The sequence below is a fragment of the Crinia signifera genome, chromosome 7 (genome assembly GCF_055691185.1).
Source record: "Crinia signifera chromosome 7, ASM5569118v1, whole genome shotgun sequence".
Classification (NCBI taxonomy): domain Eukaryota; kingdom Metazoa; phylum Chordata; class Amphibia; order Anura; family Myobatrachidae; genus Crinia; species Crinia signifera.
This window is the reverse complement of record NC_139223.1, coordinates 165,305,136-165,326,477: the sequence shown is the minus strand read 5'-3', so window position 1 is coordinate 165,326,477 and position 21,342 is coordinate 165,305,136. Positions and strand designations below refer to the sequence as shown.

General features: G+C 44.8%; 1 protein-coding gene across 1 annotated transcript in view; it reads left to right on the top strand.

Annotated features, from left to right (window-relative positions):
- PTH2R (parathyroid hormone 2 receptor) overlaps positions 1-21,342 on the top strand; it is a 188,715-nt gene that overhangs the window by 96,828 nt on the left and 70,545 nt on the right. Inside the window, exons 6-7 of the mRNA XM_083154236.1 lie at positions 329-515; positions 7,639-7,792. Of these exons, the coding sequence (XP_083010362.1) occupies positions 329-515; positions 7,639-7,792 (341 nt within the window). The remainder of the gene's footprint in view (positions 1-328; positions 516-7,638; positions 7,793-21,342) is intronic.

The following is a 21,342-nucleotide window of genomic DNA, read 5'->3' as shown; positions in this document are numbered from 1 at the left end:
ATTTTTTCCCCTTTAGGCGTCAAAATATACCTGCTTAGTAGGTGGCTGCAAATAACTGTCACAGTTTCCAGACCACCTAGCTGCTAGCAGGTCACATGTTCAAGAGCACAAACTGTCACCTTTTCCAGAGCACAATGCTGAGTCACTGAAAATGAGAGGCAGATGTTTTGCCACATAACTCTTGAACGCAGCAACCGATTGCAGCAACAAAATAATCCTGAAAGTCTTTGATCTTTTATTTGCTTTGATATTTCCTGCACAGGCAGCGACATCATAGTAATAAGTCGCCCTTCTGCTATAAACACAATAATAATGTACATTTCCGCAGGAGATTGCACTGCACCCGGAACTACATCCACATGCATCTGTTTGTGTCCTTCATGCTGAGGGCCGCCAGCATTTTCATTAAGGACAGAGTGGTTCACACTCACATAGGCGTAAAGGAACTAGATGCAATGCTGATGGGGGACCTCCGCAGCGTAATGGTGGCACCTGTGCTGGATAAATCCCAATATGTAAGTCAATAAAGGAATAGTAATTATTGGTTATTATCACTTGTATCACTCGTTAATTCTGCTTATTACCTGAATGCATGTTCCCATGTATTGCACTATTCAATTAAGAAACATGACATCTTTATTTGTGCGGTTATAATTGCTGGTGTTACAAGCATTAAGGGGGACATTTAATGAGATGCGAAAATGTGACTTTTGCGATATATTGGCCAAAAACGGCTGAAATCTCACTTTTTCCCGAATTCGCATATTAAGGCGGGTATTCAATGTGAGGGTCATGGCAGTCTCGGTCAGCTCGACTGAGAATATGCAGGTGGGATTCAATGTCCCGCCTGCCGGGGAGCAAGAAGGGGTGTGGCCGTGAGTTGCGGCCAGGAAGAGGCGAGCTGCAGCCACTTCCCAGTTGTTCTCAAAAGTGTCAAAAGTGTCTCCCGGCTGTGGCATGACACCGCGAGCTGTTGGAGCCCGGTGCTGGTTTCAAAATACAGGGGACCCCCAGATTTTTTGTCCACTATATTTTTGGAACCAGGACCGGTCCAAGAGTCCGGGGCTGGTTTCAGAAATACGGGGGACCCCTATGCTTTCTGTCTCCCGTATTTTTGGAACCAGGTGCGGCTCAATGAGCCCGGGGCTGGTTCTGCTCAGGAGGGGGGGACCTAACTCCGTTTTTTTTTTTATAAACACAAAATTGCACATTACCTCAAATTCATGCCTAAATATCACCCATTATCGCACTTAATTTCTGGAATACGCACCTCATTAAATTTGCGGCAAAAAATGCGATTTAAAAAAGTGCGATAATGGGCGATTTTTGAAAGTGCAAAAAAATATCATCCTATTACATGTAGTAAGTATCTATCTATACAGTATATACTGAATATATATACAGTATATAAAACTTCTCTTCACCTTTATGAGGTGAAGTATTACGCCAGTGAACGCTAGAGGCCACACGACAGACTAAATTACTCCTTTGCGTGCTAAAAGATGTCATAACAGAAAGTGGAAATATAAGTGTATGTGTTGGTTCTGCAGTGCTAAGGAGGTGTATACGTTGGTTCTGCAGTGCTATGGAGGTGTATACATTGCTTCTGCAGTGCTATGGAGGTGTATACGTTGCTTCTGCAGTGCTATGGAGGTGTATATGTTTGTTCTGCAGTGCTATGGAGGTGTATATGTTGGTTCTGCAGTGCTATGGAGGTGTATACGTTGGTTCTGTAGTGCTATGGACGTGTACCCGTTGGTTCTGTAGTGCTACAGTATGGTGGTGTATACACTGGTTCTGTAGTGCCTTGGAGGTGTATACGTTGGTTCTGCAGTGCTATGGAGGTGTATACGTTGGTTCTGTAGTGCTATGGAGGTATATACGTTGGTTCTGCAGTGCTATGGAGGTATATACGTTGGTTCTGCAGTGCTATGGAGGTGTATACGTTGGTTCTGCAGTGCTATGGAGGTGTATACGTTTGTTCTTTAGTGCTATGGAGGTGTATACGTTGGTTCTGCAGTGCTATGGAGGTGTATACGTTGGTTCTGCAGTGCTATGGAGGTGTATACGTTGGTTCTGCAGTGCTATGGAGGTGTATACGTTGGTTCTGTAGTGCTATGGAGGTATAAACATTGGTTCTGTAGTGCTATGGAGGTGAATACGTTGCTTCTGCAGTGCTATGGAGGTGTATACGTTGGTTCTGCAGTGCTATGGAGGTGTATACGTTGGTTCTGCAGTGCTATGGAGGTATATACGTTGGTTCTGTAGTGCTATGGAGGTGTATACGTTGGTTCTGTAGTGCTATGGAAGTGTACACGTTGGTTCTGCAGTGCTATGGAGGTTTATACCTTGGTTCTGTAGTGCTATGGAGGTGTATACGTTGGTTCTGCAGTGCTATGGAGGTGTATACTTTGGTTCTGTAGTGCTATGGAGGTGTATATGTTGGTTCTGTAGTGCTATGGAGGTGTATACGTTGGTTCTGTAGTGCTATGGAGGTGTATACGTTGGTTCTCTAGTGCTATGGAGGTGTATATGTTGGTTCTGCAGTGCTATTGAGGTGTATATGTTGGTTCTGTAGTGCTGTGGAGGTGTATACTTTGGTTCTACAGTGCTATGGAGGTGTATATGTTGGTTCTGCAGAGCTATGGAGGTGTATACCTTGGTTCTGCAGTGCTTTGGAGGTGTATACATTGGTTCTGCAGTGCTATCGAGGTGTAGACTTTGGTTCTGTAGTGCTATGAAGGTATATACGTTGGTTCTGCAGTGCTATGGAGGTGTATACGTTGGTTCTGCAGTGCTATGGCCAGGGCCGGCGCTACCCACTCAGCAGCTCCTGCAAAGCAGGGAGGCGCCATATGAAAAGGCGCTGTCTCCCTCCCTGCTCTGCTAAAGCTGCATCAGCCCTCACTGTCACTGCATCCTGCACACCGCCCGCAGCACCTGTCTGACAGCGGGCAGCAGTATGGAGAGGCTGAGCAGCTCCCTGCACCGCGCACACACTGTCCTCCTCCTGCGACCTGCCCCCTCTTCCTCATTTCCTCATGGACACTTGTGCTGAGGCATGTAGCGCTGTCTGTGAATGCCTGGATGACATGTCATGTCCGGATCCACCCCCTACCCATTGCTCCCTGCGCCTGTCAGCTGTCAATCAAATGACTAACAGGCAGCAGCGCTGCCTCCCCTTCCTTTCCTCTTCTCAGTGTGCTGTGCCAGTGCCACTGCCAGTCCTCAACACTCCGCCCCCTCTATCTCCTCCCCTCTTCCATCTCCTCCTTCTCTCCCCTCCTTTCCCCCTCAATCACAAATGCTGCACATACTTTTTGTACTGCTTTCGGATCGCATCGCACACACATTGCATGCATGCGTGCGATGCGATCTAGCACATAACATATGCGATTCTCGCAGCGTGTATGGGCACCTTTAGTGCCTGCAACATTTTGCGGACACAGCACTGAAATGGTGTATTCATACATGTACATGCATGTACAAGGGTGGTGTGTGATTTGTCTAGTGCGCCCTTTCCCCATCAGCCCGAATATGTTCCCCAGCCGGTTCAATCAGCCGACACGGCACATATATGAAAGGATAGGGGTTTGAGGAACACTACAGCTCAGGCGCTTGGAGTAAGATGTTTAAAAAAAACAGTAACTTAATTGCAGAAATTTTATTTAAAAATGTATAAAATGTTGGAAAAAAACTCACAGAAAAGTTCCAGTGAATCGCACAAGGTCGAATCAGTCCCGTATCTTGTTCCAGGATATGAAGGGTGTTCTTACACCTCCTTTTGTCCGGGCTTAATTTGTAATCCAGAGGTTGTATAACTCCATCCCGGCACTGGTATAGGTGATAGAAAGGACCACGTCCACCTGCCGCCAACGCGTTTCGATCCACGGCGGGATCTTTATCAAGGGTACATGTACATGCACCCGAGATCCTCCAAAGGATCGCATGTTGCATACACTCTCACAATCGGGCTGCAGCTTGTTGCAATGGCAATGTGAAAGGGCACAAAATGTATGGTTTGCAGGAGGGCGCCGGACACCCTAGCACCGGCCCTGGCTATGGCAGTGTATATGTTGGTTCTGCAGTGCTATGGAGGTGTATACGTTGGTTCTGCAGTGCTATGGAGGTGTATACGTTGGTTCTGTAGTGCTATGGAGGTGTATACGTTGGTTCTGCAGTGCTATGGAGGTGTATACGTTGGTTCTGCAGTGCTATGGAGGTTTATACTTTGGTTCTGTAGTGCTATGGAGGTGTATACGTTGGTTCTGCAGTGCTATGGAGGTGTATACCTTGGTTTTGTAGTGCTATGAAGGTGTATACCTTGGTTCTGTAGTGCTATGGAGGTGTATACGTTGGTTCTGTAGTGCTATGGAGGTGTATACGTTGGTTCTGCAGTGCTATGGAGGTGTATACCTTGGTTCTGTAGTGCTATGGAGGTGTATACGTTGGTTCTGCAGTGCTATGGAGGTGTATACTTTGGTTCTGTAGTGCTATGGAGGTGTATACGTTGGTTCTGTAGTGCTATGGAGGTGTTTACCTTGGTTCTGTAGTGCTATGGAGGTGTATACGTTGGTTCTCTAGTGCTATGGAGGTGTATACGTTGGTTCTGCAGTGCTATGGAGGGGATGCAGTCAAAATCCAGACGGTCAAAATACCGACAAGGAAAAAATACCGACATTTAAAATCCCGACAGGGTCAAAATCCCTACATTTAAAATCCCGACAGGGTCAAAATCCCAACATATAGAATGTACAAGTGAAACAGTCTACATGCCTTTCGGTCGACAGGTGCGAGGTTGACATGGGTTTTTTCACTGTTTTTTGAACCGACATGTTTCGACAGGCGGTATTTCATGCCCTACCATCCACTACGGCGTGGTGGGAGAATAAAATAGTGTGCCCGAAGCATTGCGAGCGAAGTGAGCGATGCGAGGGGCTGCGGTTCACTTGCAACTGTGTCGACATTCGGGTCAAAAAACAGTGAAAAAAAACATATCGACCTCGCACCTGTCGACCGAAAGACATGTAGACTGTTTCACCTGTACATTCTATATGTCGGGATTTTGACCCTGTCGGGATTTTAAATGTCGGGATTTTGACCCTGTCGGGATTTTAAATGTCGGGATTTTGTCCATGTTGGTATTTTGACCCATTCGGGATTTTGACCCTGTCGTGATTTTGACTGTCGAGGTGTACCCGTTGGTTCTGCAGTGCTATGGAGGTGTATACATTGGTTCTATAGTGCTATGGAGGTGTATACGTTGGTTCGGTAGTGCTATGGAGGTGTATACGTTGGTTCTGCAGTGCTATGGAGGTGTATACGTTGCTTCTGCAGTGCTATGGAGGTGTATATGTTGGTTCTGTAGTGCTGTGGAGGTGTATACGTTGGTTCTGTAGTGCTATGGAGGTGTATACGTTGGTTCTGCAGTGCTATGGAGGTGTATACGTTGCTTCTGCAGTGCTATGGACGTGTATATGTTGCTTCTGCAGTGGGACTGCAGTTTGTTCCCAAAAGTTCAGCATACAGTTTATTGTACAAAAGAATATGGCTACATTACTGGTTTATTCAAATATATGCACATATATTATGGGAGTTCTGCAGCACCTGGTGACTTGTAGGGGGAAATTTACTAACAAAAATGTTTGAAAAAAAATTGTATTTTCATACGAAAATAAAAAATTTTGGGGGGCGTATACGGATTTTTGGCATTTACTATGCCAATAATACGAATTTTCGTATTCATATTGATGGGACATTCGTATTTGTATTTAAAAATACGAATGAATACACCATCGATAGAATACGACAGAAATCACCATTCAAAAGAATGGTGGTTCCTGATTTACTTAGCAGCCGTAATTAGCGTGAAATGGCCACGAATGTCCGGCCAAATACTCCAACAAAATACACTTTATTTTCCAGTCGTATTTGGCTTTAGCCTGCATGGATCAGTCAGATCCGTGCAAGCTTCAGTGTAAAAAATTAGAAAAATAAATAAATAAAAAACAGCGTAACCAGCACCAGGCTCCTGATTGGCCACTAGGCGGCCAATAGAATCATTCGGAGAGGCGCGGAAGATGAAACATCTCTGCACCTCTCCTCAGTCCTTGACAGCTGACCTCCGGGACACTCGCGTGTTCTTATTTTCCGAAGACCTGGACTACTTCTGGAAAGAAGAGGACCAGATCTTCGCCACAGGAGACATGTAAGTAAAATTTCCTTCCACAGGTCCCTATGGATTACTTCGGACCCAGACCACAACATGGACGCTGCCGACATGGACCCGGATGCCGACAGTCGTATTTGACTGCTTCTGGCCAGTCATATTTGACTTCTTTGTAATTTCCCCTCCGGAACACGACTTTGCATACGGATGAAACAGCGGTATGCAGTCGTATTCATTCGTATTAAGAATACAATTACGATTTTTGGTATTCATATTCTTAGTAAATTTCCCCCATAACGTTGTTTCTGTAACCTACACACTCAGATAGTTAGATCACATGTAATAGTTTTTTTGATGTTGTTGTAAAATGACAAAGTCCGATTTTTTTATATTGAGATTTTGCTTTCCCCGGTGTGTAAACAAAAACCACATTAATGCACCATGAGCCACTTAAATCCGTGTGAAGATAAAATATCTCTGTGCCGCGGATTTACATGAAAATACAGCTCACACAAGATCTGCTTGTCGCTCATTAATGCACATTAAAAAGGTCAATTGCATTTCACGTAATCTAAATACAGATTATTAAACCCTCGTTAAGCATTTACAGGCAACTGGAATTCAGCAACATGCATCAATCCTACAACATTACAGCGGCGGGTGCAGCTTTACAAATTACATACACATGAAATGTATTTGTCTAATCTTCCATTTTATATTATTTTTGTTATCCATATTAATGACAAATACAAAAATATTACTCTGCTGATGACGCTTTGGTTGTAGACATTTCAACTGTGTTGACCTGCAGTATCGAATGTCGACATAACAGCAATGACATTTCGACTGGTGGCATTTTAAGTTCTTGATACTGTACTTACCTGCAGCCAGGGACCGGTGCTTGGTTATCCGGTGGTGGCAGTTCGTCATCGGATCGCTGTGCTCCTGCTGCACAGTACTGCAGTAAAGGGATGCTGTGACCGCAGCATCTCACATTACAGCACCGAGGGTCACAGCGGGGCACATTGTTTTGATGCTCCGCTTGCTTTCCCATATTACAGATCAGTGGTCCATGCTAAAGGTAAGTGTAAGCGGAGGAGGGTGGAGATGCAGCAGGTACCATGCCATCGATGGCAATAATGGCAATAACGTAAGTGGCCAACTATGCAGTGGATGACCAGAAATGGTATCACCAGCTGATGGTCATCCCTTGTCTTTCACTGACTGGCCCCTGGGCCAATAACAACTTGGGGGTGGTGCTTCACATGTGTCAGGTGGACCATCTGTGTCGCGGAACCTGAGAGGGAAAAAAATATTTGGTTTACTGCATCTGGTTCTCCCCCATTGTTGGCAAAAGTATTCAATTGTCAATGGCCTTCCCTAATTGTGATCACGTTTTGTACATTCTTCAAAAACAAATATATAAGGCATCAAAATGTCAATGACGTCATGTCTGTCTTTCTCCATAGGTTGGATGTAAGATCTCCGTGGTTATGTTTATTTATTTTCTGGCCACGAATTATTACTGGATCCTGGTGGAAGGACTTTACCTGCACAGCCTGATATTTGTGGCGTTCTTCTCGGACACTAGATACTTATGGGGCTTCACACTCATAGGTTGGGGTGAGTTATTCCCTTATCATATACAGAATATGAACTTTGAAGCTCGTTCCCATGTTTTAGCGCTGCAACAGCCCCCATCTGGCTTCGCCCAGCCACTACAGCTTCCGCCCAGCCCTGTGTGCATAAGCGCATTTGCAGGGCAGAAACATTAGTCCCCCATGCAAACCGATCAGACCAGAATTAGGGCCTGTATTTGTTATTTTTTTTACTTTTGTTTTGGATTTTCTTAAGGCTCAATGTTAAATTAACAATAACTGATTGTAAATATTGGTTTGAATTTTGCATTTTGAATTTCAACAACTGTTGAGATTGATATCTTTCAGTATAAGAAGAGGTTTAGGCAGATGGCCACAGTGTGTGTGTGTGTGTGTGTGTGGGGGGGGGGGGGGGGGGGGGACGACTGATATGAACAAATTGTTGACATTTCATAAGGACAATCTGCATTTTACTTTTGCCAACTAGGTCAGTAGATACTTCTGACACTGTCGTAATATACAGTAATGTATTGTGTACAGCTGGAAATCAACATTTTAATTTTGTATGTTAGTGCTGTTTGTTAAATGCCACAATATAGACAGTATGTGGTTCTGTATTATCACGGTATCTAACACCATCAAGCAGCTAGAATACATTAGTTATATAATACCCAGTGTCGCACAATTATTATTACTAATAAGCTGAAGACAACACTATTAATAATATTTATAGCAACAAAAGTAACCTTAATCCATGAAAGTATATAGTGTATATATAAGTATAATATTACCATCGCACTCATTTGCTGACAATGAACAATATTCTCTAGTGTTCATAAGAAATCCTGTTACAATGTATTTATGTCCTTCCCAAAATGCCATCGTGTTCTGCTGGGGTATAATTACAGAATTAAGGGGCGGGGTATCAAACCTTTCTCAAGAATACTAGTGGAGGAGTTTCCAAACCAATTAGCTACTACTGTAGATCTCATTGATATATATAGATGGAGTGCCTCTCATTCAGTGCCGGAACTTGTCAGACCGCCCCCTCTGGCTAACCGGTACTCCACCTGACTGTGACATTTGTCCCAGTTTCCTGCCGTCAGGGGACGCGAACCCTGACTGTCTCCACTTCAGGGAGACGGGCAGGGTTAGGGGGGAAATGGGGAGGTGGAATCGGGTGGCAGGAACCAGCGGGGAGCTCCGTAGTAGGGGGACGCATGCGTGTCCCCTTCCGGTGGCTGGCGGCTGTTGAATATCCCGCCAGCCCCTGAAAGAATGACAGGCGCTAAATCTGTACATGATTTATGATGAATGATGATTTATAAAATGATAGTTAGAAATGGATGGAATTGTGAGTGCTCCTCATCGCAACTCATCTGCCCAGTAGGTGTGTCCTAGATAGAAAGAGAGAGGAACAGAAAAGGAAGGGAGATAAAATGAATGAAAAAAGAGAGCGAAAGCGAGAAAGAAGGAAAGTTAAATAAAAAGAGAGGAAGGAAGGGAAAAAAAATAGAGAGAGAGAGAAAGAAAGCGAAAGACAAAAAGGAGATAGATAAAAAATGAAAAAGAGAGAACGAGATAGAGACAAAAAAGAGAAACAAAGGAGAGAAAGAAGGAAAGAGAAAGAAATACAGTGAGGAAACGTAAAGAGAGAATGAGAATGAAAGACAAAAAAAAAGAAACAGAAAAAAGTAAGAGAGAAAGAAGGAAAGAGAAAGAAAAATAGAGAAAAAAAAAGAGAGACTGAATGAAAGACAAAAAAAGTGAAAAAGGAAAGAAGAAAGAGAAAGAAGGAAAGTGAAATTAAAGGAAGGAAGGATTGAAGGAGAAAGAAAGAAAGAGAGAAACAAGACATAAAAAATATAGAAAAAAAGAGAAAGAAGGAAAATTAAAGAAAAACAAAGAAAGAGAAAGAAAGAAAGAAAAATGAGATAAAAAACCAAGAGAGAAAGAGAAAGACAGAAAAAAAGAAACAAATAAAAAAAGAAAGAGGGGGAAAGAAGGAAAGAGGAAACAAGAAATATAGAAAGAGAAAGAAAAGGAAGGATGGAAAGAATGAAGGATTAAAGAGACAGAAAAGAAAAAGAGAAAAAACAGAAAAAAAAAGTAAAAAAAAAAAGAAAGAGAGGCACCACACACTGTTTGTTTGGATTTCCTCTTAGTTCCACAGGACGCCCACATGTCACTACTGAGGATTCCGCAAGCTTCATTTAGCACTGAGGTCAGATCAATCAATAAAACATAATGAGGTTAGAGACTCTCCCATTCTCTTCCCTGTCTGCGCTGTGTTGTAGAGAACAGTGGTGTGAGGACGTGGAAGGGGGACATGCTATTATCCAATCTCTATCCATGGCAGCCAGTCAGACCCGGTGACCTCAATCTATTGCTGCTGTCGGCAGGGCCACAGAAAATGTAAAGGCAGAAATGAGCTTTATTGTGAAGCTTGTTGTTGGCGTCCCTGCTTAATTCTAACAAGGACAACCTCCATCTATTTTACAGTATCTTGGGTGTAGGATAATAAATTCAGGGGTAGAAATTGGCAAAATTGTCACATTCTACAGGAATATGACAAGAAGTTCCAATTCCCAAAGAAAATTATCAGGATCTGTCTTTTGTTCTGTTGTAAATACAAACAATGTCCGGTACTTATGTAATATCTGGGCTTCCGTTTTTCTTATGAGACCGCATCCCCTCGCGGGGCTCGCTGCGCTCGCCACGCTTCGGGCACGGTGGCTCGCTGCGCTCGCCACACTATATAAAATCAACTCCATGCGTAGTTGGATAGTAGGGGTATGAAAAAATGGGGTGCATTTAACATGGGAGCCCAGATAATACATAAGTACACAATGTCCTTTGTGGGTTCCTCCAAATGAATAGTCAGTACCAGTGTCTGCTGCAGAGCAAGATCTGCTGCGTTGTCCAACATTCAATTAGGGGAGCGTTACCAATTGGCAGTGAGTCCTGGCTGGCAATGTTTACCAGTTGATTTGGCTCCCCTAGTTTAATTTGGACTGCATTGCAGCCCCCCACTTCTGGAGCCAACACCGTTCGGTACCACTTCTTCAGATGTATTAAAGATTTGTGTTATACTGTAGCTGCAACATAAACATGCTTTGATCTTTCGGAACAGCATGTGATGAACTGTAGAAATCTACGCGTTTCATAGGACCAGTCACCACTTCTTCAGACAGCTTATGCCTATTTTTTCTGATGATCCTTTTCCTAAAATCAGAATGAGCACACCTTCTAGCCTCATCTGTAGCTGTAATTCTACTCTGGGGATTTTTTAATTAAAAAAATACCAATTGTTTGGACCTAATTGCCCAAGGGATTGGAACGCCGGATTGATTACTTTAGTTTTGGTCTGTCAAAGACTGATTGTTTGATGTACTTAACATACAGTAATACAATAATTTGCAAACATTGAGAGTTTCCTGAATGTACAGTATATGGGGCCTGATTTAGCACGCTATTAGGTGATTTTCGGTAATCTGCGCAGGTGTGTATTCAGGGCTGGCGGAGGGTGGTGACATGGTCTTTTTGGGTCATCAACATGGCTTTGGGATGGTGTGCGGTCAAGACAACGCAGGTGTGACCGTTTATGGGATGGGCTGCCGCAACTGTGACCTAAAACTTGTAATTTCATCCGCTGCGACCCAAAACATGGCGGCAACTGCCTTCACTGCTAGGCTGCACCAACGGGGGGGGGGGGGGGGGGGTTACCGTTAAAATGTGAGTGCTTTGCAAATGGTTCCAATATAAACATTGCAGAAAGGGACCCGTCATTCATGGTGGCCTTCCCTGTTCTTGGTGGCCCCCGCATACTACCACTTGGAGTTATAGTTTTGCGAATACTCACAAAACTACCACCCATATTACTTCAGGCCCATGGATGCTTACACCCTGATTTGGAAGCATGCAGGTATGCGCCCATATCAAGCAAATTTCAGCAAACTCCGTATTTCTGCCCATGTGCATACACCGAATACAGCGTCTACTCCTGCAGCCAGAGGGGCTGGGGGACATAGCCAGCAGCTCAAAAGGGTCGCCGGGTAAGCCCCCACAGCGGCAAAAACAGGGCATGTCCTTGTGGAACCTTCCCACTAGACCACACCCCCAAATTTGTCCCTTTTGTCTTCATTCAATAGTTGGGAGGTATGCTTTAGATATGCGTGCACTCACCACATCATTCGATGCTCGGTGACCATCGAGTGATGTGGGAGTTTTCCCCTGGCCTGCAAATGGATGTTTATGTTAAACATCCATTCGCAGCCAGTGTGTACAGATGGCGTGTGCGAGGGGGGTCGAGTGGACTGGCATTTGTAGTCGGGCTTCTGTAGGGACTCACAAGGCTGCAATTTCACAGCCTTGCGAATCAACCAGAGTAAGGTCCATTGTGTATTTCCAAAGGGTTTGTCAGATGGGAATTACTGAGACAGTAGGACTTGTATGTTTACACATGTAGACACAATTATGAAGCTGTATGAGATACCTACAGTATGTCTGGGCCAGCAAAATATCAGCCAGTTATAAGTCAGGCCCAAAATCTTTTGCCACGCTACTAACCTAACATGTAACAAGATCAGTGAGAGTTCATCAGTTCATATTGTAACTCAACAATGTGCATCTTCTCTGTGTGACCTTGATGCAGATATTACAGTACCGTGTGTAACGCTGAGCGCTGTACGTGCATCTAAGGGACTTCCTACACCAGACCGGCCACTTGTCAAACGTTTCTAATCAATGGCTGCGCCCACTCAGAATTCGATAATGCTGTTACCTGGCATTTAATTAATGAAATGTTAATGAACAGCTTTGCAAATAAAGTGAAACCGAACAGTTTTTTATTTTCCTTATATATTAGCCGTAGTTGTATATTAGCTTACACATACCGTGAACTAACAGATGCTTTATCTGTGTACCTGCTAATGCTTCGCAGAGGTTTGTACGGTATATATACGGTATACGCACGTAGGAATGGCTGATAAAGAAATCATCCAAACAGGAACCACGTTTTGTGATAACAAATCTTGGTACTTGTTTCCTAGCACGGTCCCCACGATTACATTGTGCGACAATTCATCGCATTGCACGCAATATTGCAGCATGCGATGCGATTTTTAATTGTACAAGCACACAGATGGGTGCTTGCAATGTGATTCCATAGTGTCAACCCCAGTGTCAACGCCACCCGGACTATCAACGCCAACCCGAAGCGTGGCGAGCACGGCGGTACGCGTCCTTCGACCTTTTCATACCCCTACTACCCCTACCACGTCGGCGCGGAGCTGGCTCTATATAGTGTGGCGAGCGCAGCGAGCCACTGAGCCCGACGTGTGGCTAGCGCAGCAATCTCCGCAAGGGGACGCATAATACGAGCCCAATGCATGGCAAGCGCAGCGAGCCCCGCTAGGGGACACAGATTACTTTACATATATTCCGCATCCCCTCGCGGGGCTCGCTGCGCTCTCGCCACGATTCGGGCTCGCTGCGCTCACACTATCTAAAATCAACTCCATGCCGACGTGGATAGTGGGGGTATGAAAAGGTAGGAGGACGCGTACCGCTGCGCTCACCATGCTTCGGGATGGCGTAGATACTGGGGGTTACATCTCATTGTAAGCACCCATCACATCTAATGGCATGGGTGCTTGTACAATGAAATATCGCATTGCATGCTGTTTGCTGGCATGCGATCCTATGCGATATTTCATTGTACAAGCACTCCTGTGCATTTAACATGGAGATCTACCTGTCTGTCTGTCTGTCTGTCTGTCTGTCTACAGTATATATATACAGTATCTATCTATCTATCTATCTACTTGATAATTATTATCATGAAACACCAATGCTGTACATAAATAGTGGCTGCAATAGTGCTCAGTTTTCCAACAAATCAAATGTGATAGATTATATTTGGGTGAGTTATTTTGTTTCTGTGCAGGGTAAATACTGGCTGCTTTATTTTTACACTGCAATATAGATCTCACTTTGAAGTAAAACCCCACCCAAATCTAATTCTCTCTGCACATGTTACATCTGCCCCACCTGCAGTGCACCTGGTTTTGTCCATTTGAGAAGGAATTTGCTATTGCGAGTGAACCAGAATTAGGGCCAAGGAGACGTGTCAGTATAACGTGCTTCGTAAAAAAGTGATTTTTTTTTTTTGAGGTTCCAGGGTAATGAGGACTCAAAATTCAGACAGGGGAAACCTTAAAACAAAGAAAGCTTATGTGTATTGTTATACATACAAATAGTTTTTATAACAATACACACAAAAATTGTAAAAATGGACTCGTACAATATAAGAAACATTTAAAGCTTTTCTTATTAGATGATCAGTATTGAAGCGGTAGCCACAAGTTACCAACGTGTTTCATTCCTTTTGTATTCCTTTATTTGATTTGTGGGACTTCTTCAGGGGTCAGTTTCCTTAGTGCAGAGGTGCCAACGTTGTCCACAGTGCTCAGGTGCCGGGGGAGACAGCAGTGGTGTTGGAGGAAAACATCTTCCCTGCGCCCTACTCAGCTGTGCACATTGAAATCTATGGGAAGGTGCTTATTGGCTGAGAGCCTCCACAAATGTTGGTCTCAGCCAATCAGTGGTCAGCACACTGATTTTCAATAGGACTTAACACCAAATCCAAAATCTGCCAGATCCGACAGCAGGAGGAGGATGATTTGCATTATTTTGGGATCCGAGGCAGGTGGGCAGGTCTGAGCTTCACAACACATTTGTTGGTAAGCTTCTCAATCAGAGGTGTGTCACTCAGGTGCCAAAAGGGAGGGGTAATTCTGGCTAGGAAAAAAACTGAGCTGCGCTTGGGATCACCTTGGATCCCGGAAGTTTGCACGGTTTTGAGAATTGAGTATATTACAATATATATACAATTTTTTAACTACTTGATTTGTATTTGCATTTAGGCAGATTGTTGATTATGTGTGCTTAGATAAACAAGGATGTAGTTGCGCGGATTGGGTCCGTTCACGCAATGCACAGTCCCTGCTTTTTGCTAATCCTTTCAGCCTGAGCTGTCGGAGAACCTGATTTTGCAGCCCGTGCTCAGTTTGAGTCCTCTCTGCTCTTACCTCCAGCTAGAAGGAATGTTCCCCACACATCCAATCATCTCTCACATGTATAATGTATCCGTTCCCCAGTGGGCAACATTGTGACATGAAACAATAAACGTGGCTCTTTATTACAGCAGTGTATCACAGTATCACCGCAGCACCGGATTTCTGCTGTATCATCGCTCGGGAACGACCCCCTGGGGCTTCAATTACATTTTTTAAAAAACAATCTCAAAAGACAATAATACAATGAGTAATCCTGCGAGTATAATGAATATAGTTGTTATGTAGAAACTTCGGCCTAATACTTTGGCATAATTAATTTATCTTCCATTTTAATCAGACGAGAATATGCATTTAAGCCCTACAGATGTGAGCAGCCCCCCGTTTATTTATTTATTTACAGTTTCTTATATAGTGCAGCACATTCCGTTGCGCTTTACCATTGAAAACAGTGATGAAACAAATTGGATAGTAACAGACCGATAGAGGTCGGAGGGCCCTGCTCGCAAGCTTCTGTGTTTTGGTTCTCATTCATTGTTGTGGTTTGGTATTGGATCTGTATTTCTTAAAAAAAAAAAAATAACAATCAATAAAAAAAACAATGAAATCATGTAACTTGGACCTAATTTTGTTTCTAGAGCAAAACTAACATCAAGTAATATTTCCTGACATTTATGCCCACCTCACATTGGTGGCTTTAGGGGGTGAGGGCTCACCTGCAGTAAGCACAACAGTTAATACCTTCTTAATTATATTATTAAAATTTACTACATACAGCAGAAATGGGGAACCTTCGGCCCTCCAGCTGTTGTTGAACTTCACATCCCAGCATGCCCTGCTACAGTTTCGCTATTTGGCAATGCTAAAACTGTTGCAGGGCATGCTGGGATGTGTAGTTCAACAACAGCTGGAGGACCGAAGGTCCCCATCCCTGACATACAGTATAAGCCTTCATTTCTTGATAGCCAATAATCTATATACAAAAGGCAAACTACTTCTCACCCTTATGAGGTGAAGTACCGTCACTGACTATTAGAGGGCACTCGACGAACCAAATTACTCCTTTGTGTGCTTAAAGATGTCATAGCAGAAAGTGAAAGCAATTTTGCAGGGACAATGATATGTTTCAAACTTGCTGGATATGTAGAGAGTGAGCGGTGAAGACAGAGATTGGAGGTAGGAGCAGATAGGGACTGGGGGTGGGGGGATTGTGGGCTAAAAACTGTCACAGCTCAAAATGCAAAGTACATTGCAGAAGCCGTCATTTTGATGGGCTTTTAACTAGTAGAATAATAAAAAAAGACACTGAGTCTGCCCATCTCAAAATGATGGATGTCTATAAGGAAGACGTCCTTGTTGTACCTAATACAGGTGATGGCTGTGGGAAATCTTAGATGCCACCTCTACACTTTCACTTGAGGGCAGAGCTGGACTGGCCATCTGGCACTTCTGGCAAATGCCAGAGGGGCCGATGTCCAGGTGGGCCAATTTCTTTTTGCAGAGTGGAGGCTCCGCCTCCCGATTGACGCACAGAGAGCTGCTGGGTGGGTCCGGCAACTCTCTCTGTGTGCCGCTGAAGTTCAGAAGAGAGCGGGGGGGGGCATCACACGCCACTATTCCCCTCTCCTGTAAGCTGGGATGCATGTTTGTGTGCACATGCGCGGTGCATGCGAATGCGCGGTGCATGTGTGAACGCACATGCGCGTACCCGGTGTGTGCACGTGCGTGACAAAGGTCACGCGCACAAATGCCAAAGCCGATTTAGTGGCATAGTCCGTCGCCGCTCGAGGGGCTGAAGAGTGGTCATTGGTGGCAGAGGGGAGTTGGGAGGAGGGGGGTAGTAGGTTGAAATTTTGTCTAGGGTGCCGAGACGCCAAACACCAGCATTGCATCTTAGCATGAGCTTTCTCTGGGAAGAGTTTTGTCATGTCCTCCTCCCATGAGGGTAAACACCATATGTCTCTACTTGAAAAATGGGGGGGGGGGGGGGGGTAATTCTAGTTACAGCTTGGCCCCAGTTGATAGATCTACCGTTCTCCTAGTGACCCTAGTGCCCAACGTCTTGGGCTCTGTCATCTAGATAGGTGGGTGCATGGACAGAGACTGCACACTGAGTGTGTCAAGACGGTCAGCGTACGCTTCGCAGTGAACTGTGGAAGCGTTCACTGCGAAGCGTACGCTGACCGTCTTAACACACTCAGTGTGTTGTAAACCCCCTCTTCCCCTCCCCACATACAATGTTGATATTTTGATCTGTACTGTTGCGCAACCATTGTGAGCGGTCCACTCCGTGACCGACACGCTAGTCTGGCGCCAGACTCAGCGTTACCTGAGCCAGCTGGGTGAACGAGGCAAGTGCAAGCCTGCACACCTCACACACAGTTCACCAGCCCTCAGCATTAAGAGACGAGAGCGGCTACAAGGGCTGACAGCAGCACTACTGGAGGATTGTCCTCAATAGCTGCGTGCCTCACCCGGGTCTATCAGATCTATCTCCCTGCGAGAGATTAAAACTAATTATAAAGAAGACCTTACCGCAAATCCTCTTGTAATAAGTGAATACTTACTCTTATTTATTCTGTTGCTTATGGTACTCAAAAAACACTTACATATAGGGGCTGTGGTGATCAGGGGGTCACACTGAGTCAGGGGAACATCCTCCCCTTTTTTATTAGTGTGATTGTTGTATGTCTTGGTTTTATTTCGCAAAAATTTTTTTTTTATGTATACCCAATAAAAGTTATGTATTATGAGTTTAATCAATCCTTAGGTGCACCAGCGGAAGGCATTCTTCCTATTTTTCTATTCTAGTGCGTAACCCAGAGTTTCCAAACTCCGCCATCACAGAACAAGTTTTAAGGATATCCTGAATTAATACCTCTGGACTCTAGCATGAAAATCCTTAAAACCTGGACTGCAATGGCAGAGCTTGGGAAATTCTGCCGTAAACCTATTCAATGTAATATCCAGTATAATCAACTGAGATATACTCAAAACATATACAGTACAGTATATTAAAAAGACAGCGTTGAATTCTTTGTGCAAATTAGATTCTAAGCATGTGCTACAGCGAGCCTCAGTTGTTACATATTTATCACAGCATGGGATCGATGATTAAATCACATTATGCTGTATAAATAGACGCGCCAAATTACCACTATAATCCGGGGCACCTATGATTTACACAGGTTCTGTGGCTGATTAAATCCATGGAAATGCAGGCTTCAATTTAGCCAGAACCTGTGTAAAGGTGCGTACACACAGGCTATAATCGCTGGCAACATGGTCGCTGAGGGGAGGAGAGCGCATGGCGTGTCTCTCCTTCCCCTCACTGTATCCCTGTGACTGGGTCATCAGCCAATCAGAACTTGCGGGCTGGTAGCCAATCAGGAGCCGACCCGCCAGCTTTGTAGGCTGACGGCCCAGTGGGGGCATTCCTGGGGTTATACCTAGAACCATGGGGGCATACTTGTTTTTGCCACTGTGGGGGCATACCTGGTATGGTGTGGGCATGGTGTGGGCATGCTGGGGAGCATTGTGTTTATGGCATTACTGCGGATATTGAGGGCAATGTGAAACTGGCACTGCTGGTGGCACGAGCAGATGTCCCTTCTCCTCTGCCTTCAGTGTTGGGAGATATTGTATGTGGCATAATGTGTCAGGGGCATTGCAGTGTGTGGCATAATGTGTCAGGGGCATTACAGTGTGTGGCATAATGTGTAAAGGGCATTTCCAAAAGGGTAATAAAGAAATGACAATAAAATCCTGGCACTGGAATCCTTGTTTTCCAATTCCCCAGATGAAGTCAGCGCAGTGGCTGCAGAAGGTGGGCTGCTGGAACAATCTGGCAGTCAACTTGTGGCTTTTGACCTCATGTACTACTTTTTGCCCTTTTGACAAAACAGAGGCTTCAAAAAAGGCTGCTCCACGTCAGTGCCTGTGCCTCATTGACAAAAGGTCGACACATGTAAAAGATCGACATCAAAACGGTCAACACAGAAAATGGACAAAACAAGTTATTCACAGGTTTTGTGCGTCTATGTTTATTGACATGGACACTGTATTAGTGTAGCGTGTCCTCGCATGGCTCACTGCGCTCACCATGTACTGTTATGTTCTCCCTTTATGTCCACTTGGATTGTGAAGCAAGTACAAGCAGGTTGACTTTTCCCTGTGTCAGCCATTGACATGTCAATATTTTCCTTGCGTTGACTTTGTCAATATTGACCTATTGCATGTCAAACATAATAATTGGTACTCTTTACCTAGAACGGCGCCCGCGATTAGCATCGCGGGCGTCGGGGGTAAAAAATCGCGGGCATCGCGGCCATCGCATGCACATAAAAAACGGGTGCGACGCAATGCCCGCGATGACCGCGATTTTCCCATAGGGATCAATGTTAAAAGTCAGATTGGACGCGATTTTAGTGTTAAATGCCTCAATGCCCGCGATTTTTACATAGGAAACAATGTTAAATGGGCCGCAGAGCCCTAATAGTCCCCCTGAAGTCTTAAATGGCCCCCACAATTTTTAACGCCACCCCACGATCAACGTGAACCCGAAGCGTGGCGAGCGCAGCGAGCCCGCGAGGGGCGGCGATACGCGTCCTCCGACCTTTTCATACCCCCACTATCCACGTCGGCGTGGAGTTGAGAATAGAATAGTGTGGCGAGCGCAGCGAGCCACCGAGCCCGAAGCGTGGCGAGCGCAGTGAGCCCCGCGAGGGGACGCGGATACCTTCACAGTTATACGCGTCCCCTCGCGGGCTTCACAGGTGTCCGTGGCGACGCGGACACCTGTGAAGCCCGCGAGGGGACGCGTTTACCTGTGAAGGTATCCGCGTCCCCTCGCGGGGCTCGCTGCGCTCGCCACGCTTCGGGCTCGGTGGCTCGCTGCGCTCGCCACACTATTCTATTCTCAACTCCATGCCGACGTGGATAGTGGAGGTATGAAAAGGTCGGAGGACGCGTACCGCCGCCTCTCGCGGGCTCGCTGCGCTCGCCACGCTTCGGGTTGACGTTGATCGTGGGGTGCCGTTAAAAATTGTGGGGGCCATTTCAGACTTCAGGGGGACTATTAGGGCACTGTGGCCCATTTAACATTGTTTCCTATGGAAAAATCGCGGGCATTGAGGCATTTAACACTAAAATCGCGTCCAATCTGACTTTTAACATTGATCCCTATGGGAAATCGCGGCCATCGCGGGCATCGCATCGCACCCGTTTTTTAGTGCATACGATGGTCGCGATGGTCGCGATGGGCGCCGTTCTAGGTAAAGAGTACCTAATAATTTGTTGCGCTATTGCCTGTCTACCAGCAGCGGTCAATCTCTTGACTGTCAACTATTGAGCGTATCCCATGAGGAATAGCGGAGAGTTAATCAGCAGCAGTGTGGAGACTGGGGGGTAAATATACTAAAACAGGAGTGCTATTGAAGATGGGATGTTTCCCATAGCAACCAATCAGATTCTGTATGTGTATTTAAATAGATAGTGGAGCCTGAATGAATTATGGATCAATCAGGTAATTACAATGATTAATAACATTTTATTAATAAAAATGTAATCACTTAATATATGGATGTAAAAATTATATATAATTGGTATTAAATGAGGGAATCCATAAACCATGCAGGATCGGAAATAACGCTGGAGGATGATTGCAGTCCTTTGATAGAACTGTCAGTAGACGACGAAACATGTCAGGAAGCACCTCCTCATTTTATCAGTTTTTGGACTGTTTGGTTGTCTTTGGAATCCCCACATAAACAGCTCTAAGATTCCACCCCTGGATCCTCAGCTGAAAACTCTTTGCAAAAGCAACAAAGGTGAATAAGTCCCAAGGCGCAAACACTTTTCCTCAGCCGAGTCCAAAAAGAAGGGTCACCACTCAACCCTGTATTGGTGCAACTTGTTTGGAGAAATGGACCAAGGGCGATGAGAAGTTGTTGACACAGCTGATCGATGATCTCAGACGAGGGAGATATACAAAACAATAAAGGCACGTATCAGTAAAAGTTCCGTATATACAACAGGATCTCAAAGAATTCAAGAGATGGGTATCTACAAGCGTACCCTCACTCACGATTGACAGGGTAAATGGTGCACATAAAGGTTTCTTTTATGTCTATTTAGGAATTACCACAGGTGCAACTTCAGAAGTGGGTGGATGATGCGTACCATACTCACAAATGAATTTGCAATTATAGACACATCTGGGTATCTTTCTCCTCCCATACACAGATATGCAAATGTAAAGACAGGAATCTCTCTTCCAGTGTTGATGGTACAAATAAATGTATTCAAAAAAATACACACATCAGCTGAGATTACAAGACGGAAAAAGTCTGGTACCTTGTGACTGGGGTATTGGACTTATACCCCAATCCGTAACCGTGCACAAACAGTAATTCCCAGCATACAGAACAGCAAGCACGCTCCTCTCCTACCAACGCGTTTCGACAGGATAACCTGTCTTCTTCAAGGCTTCAAACTCTTT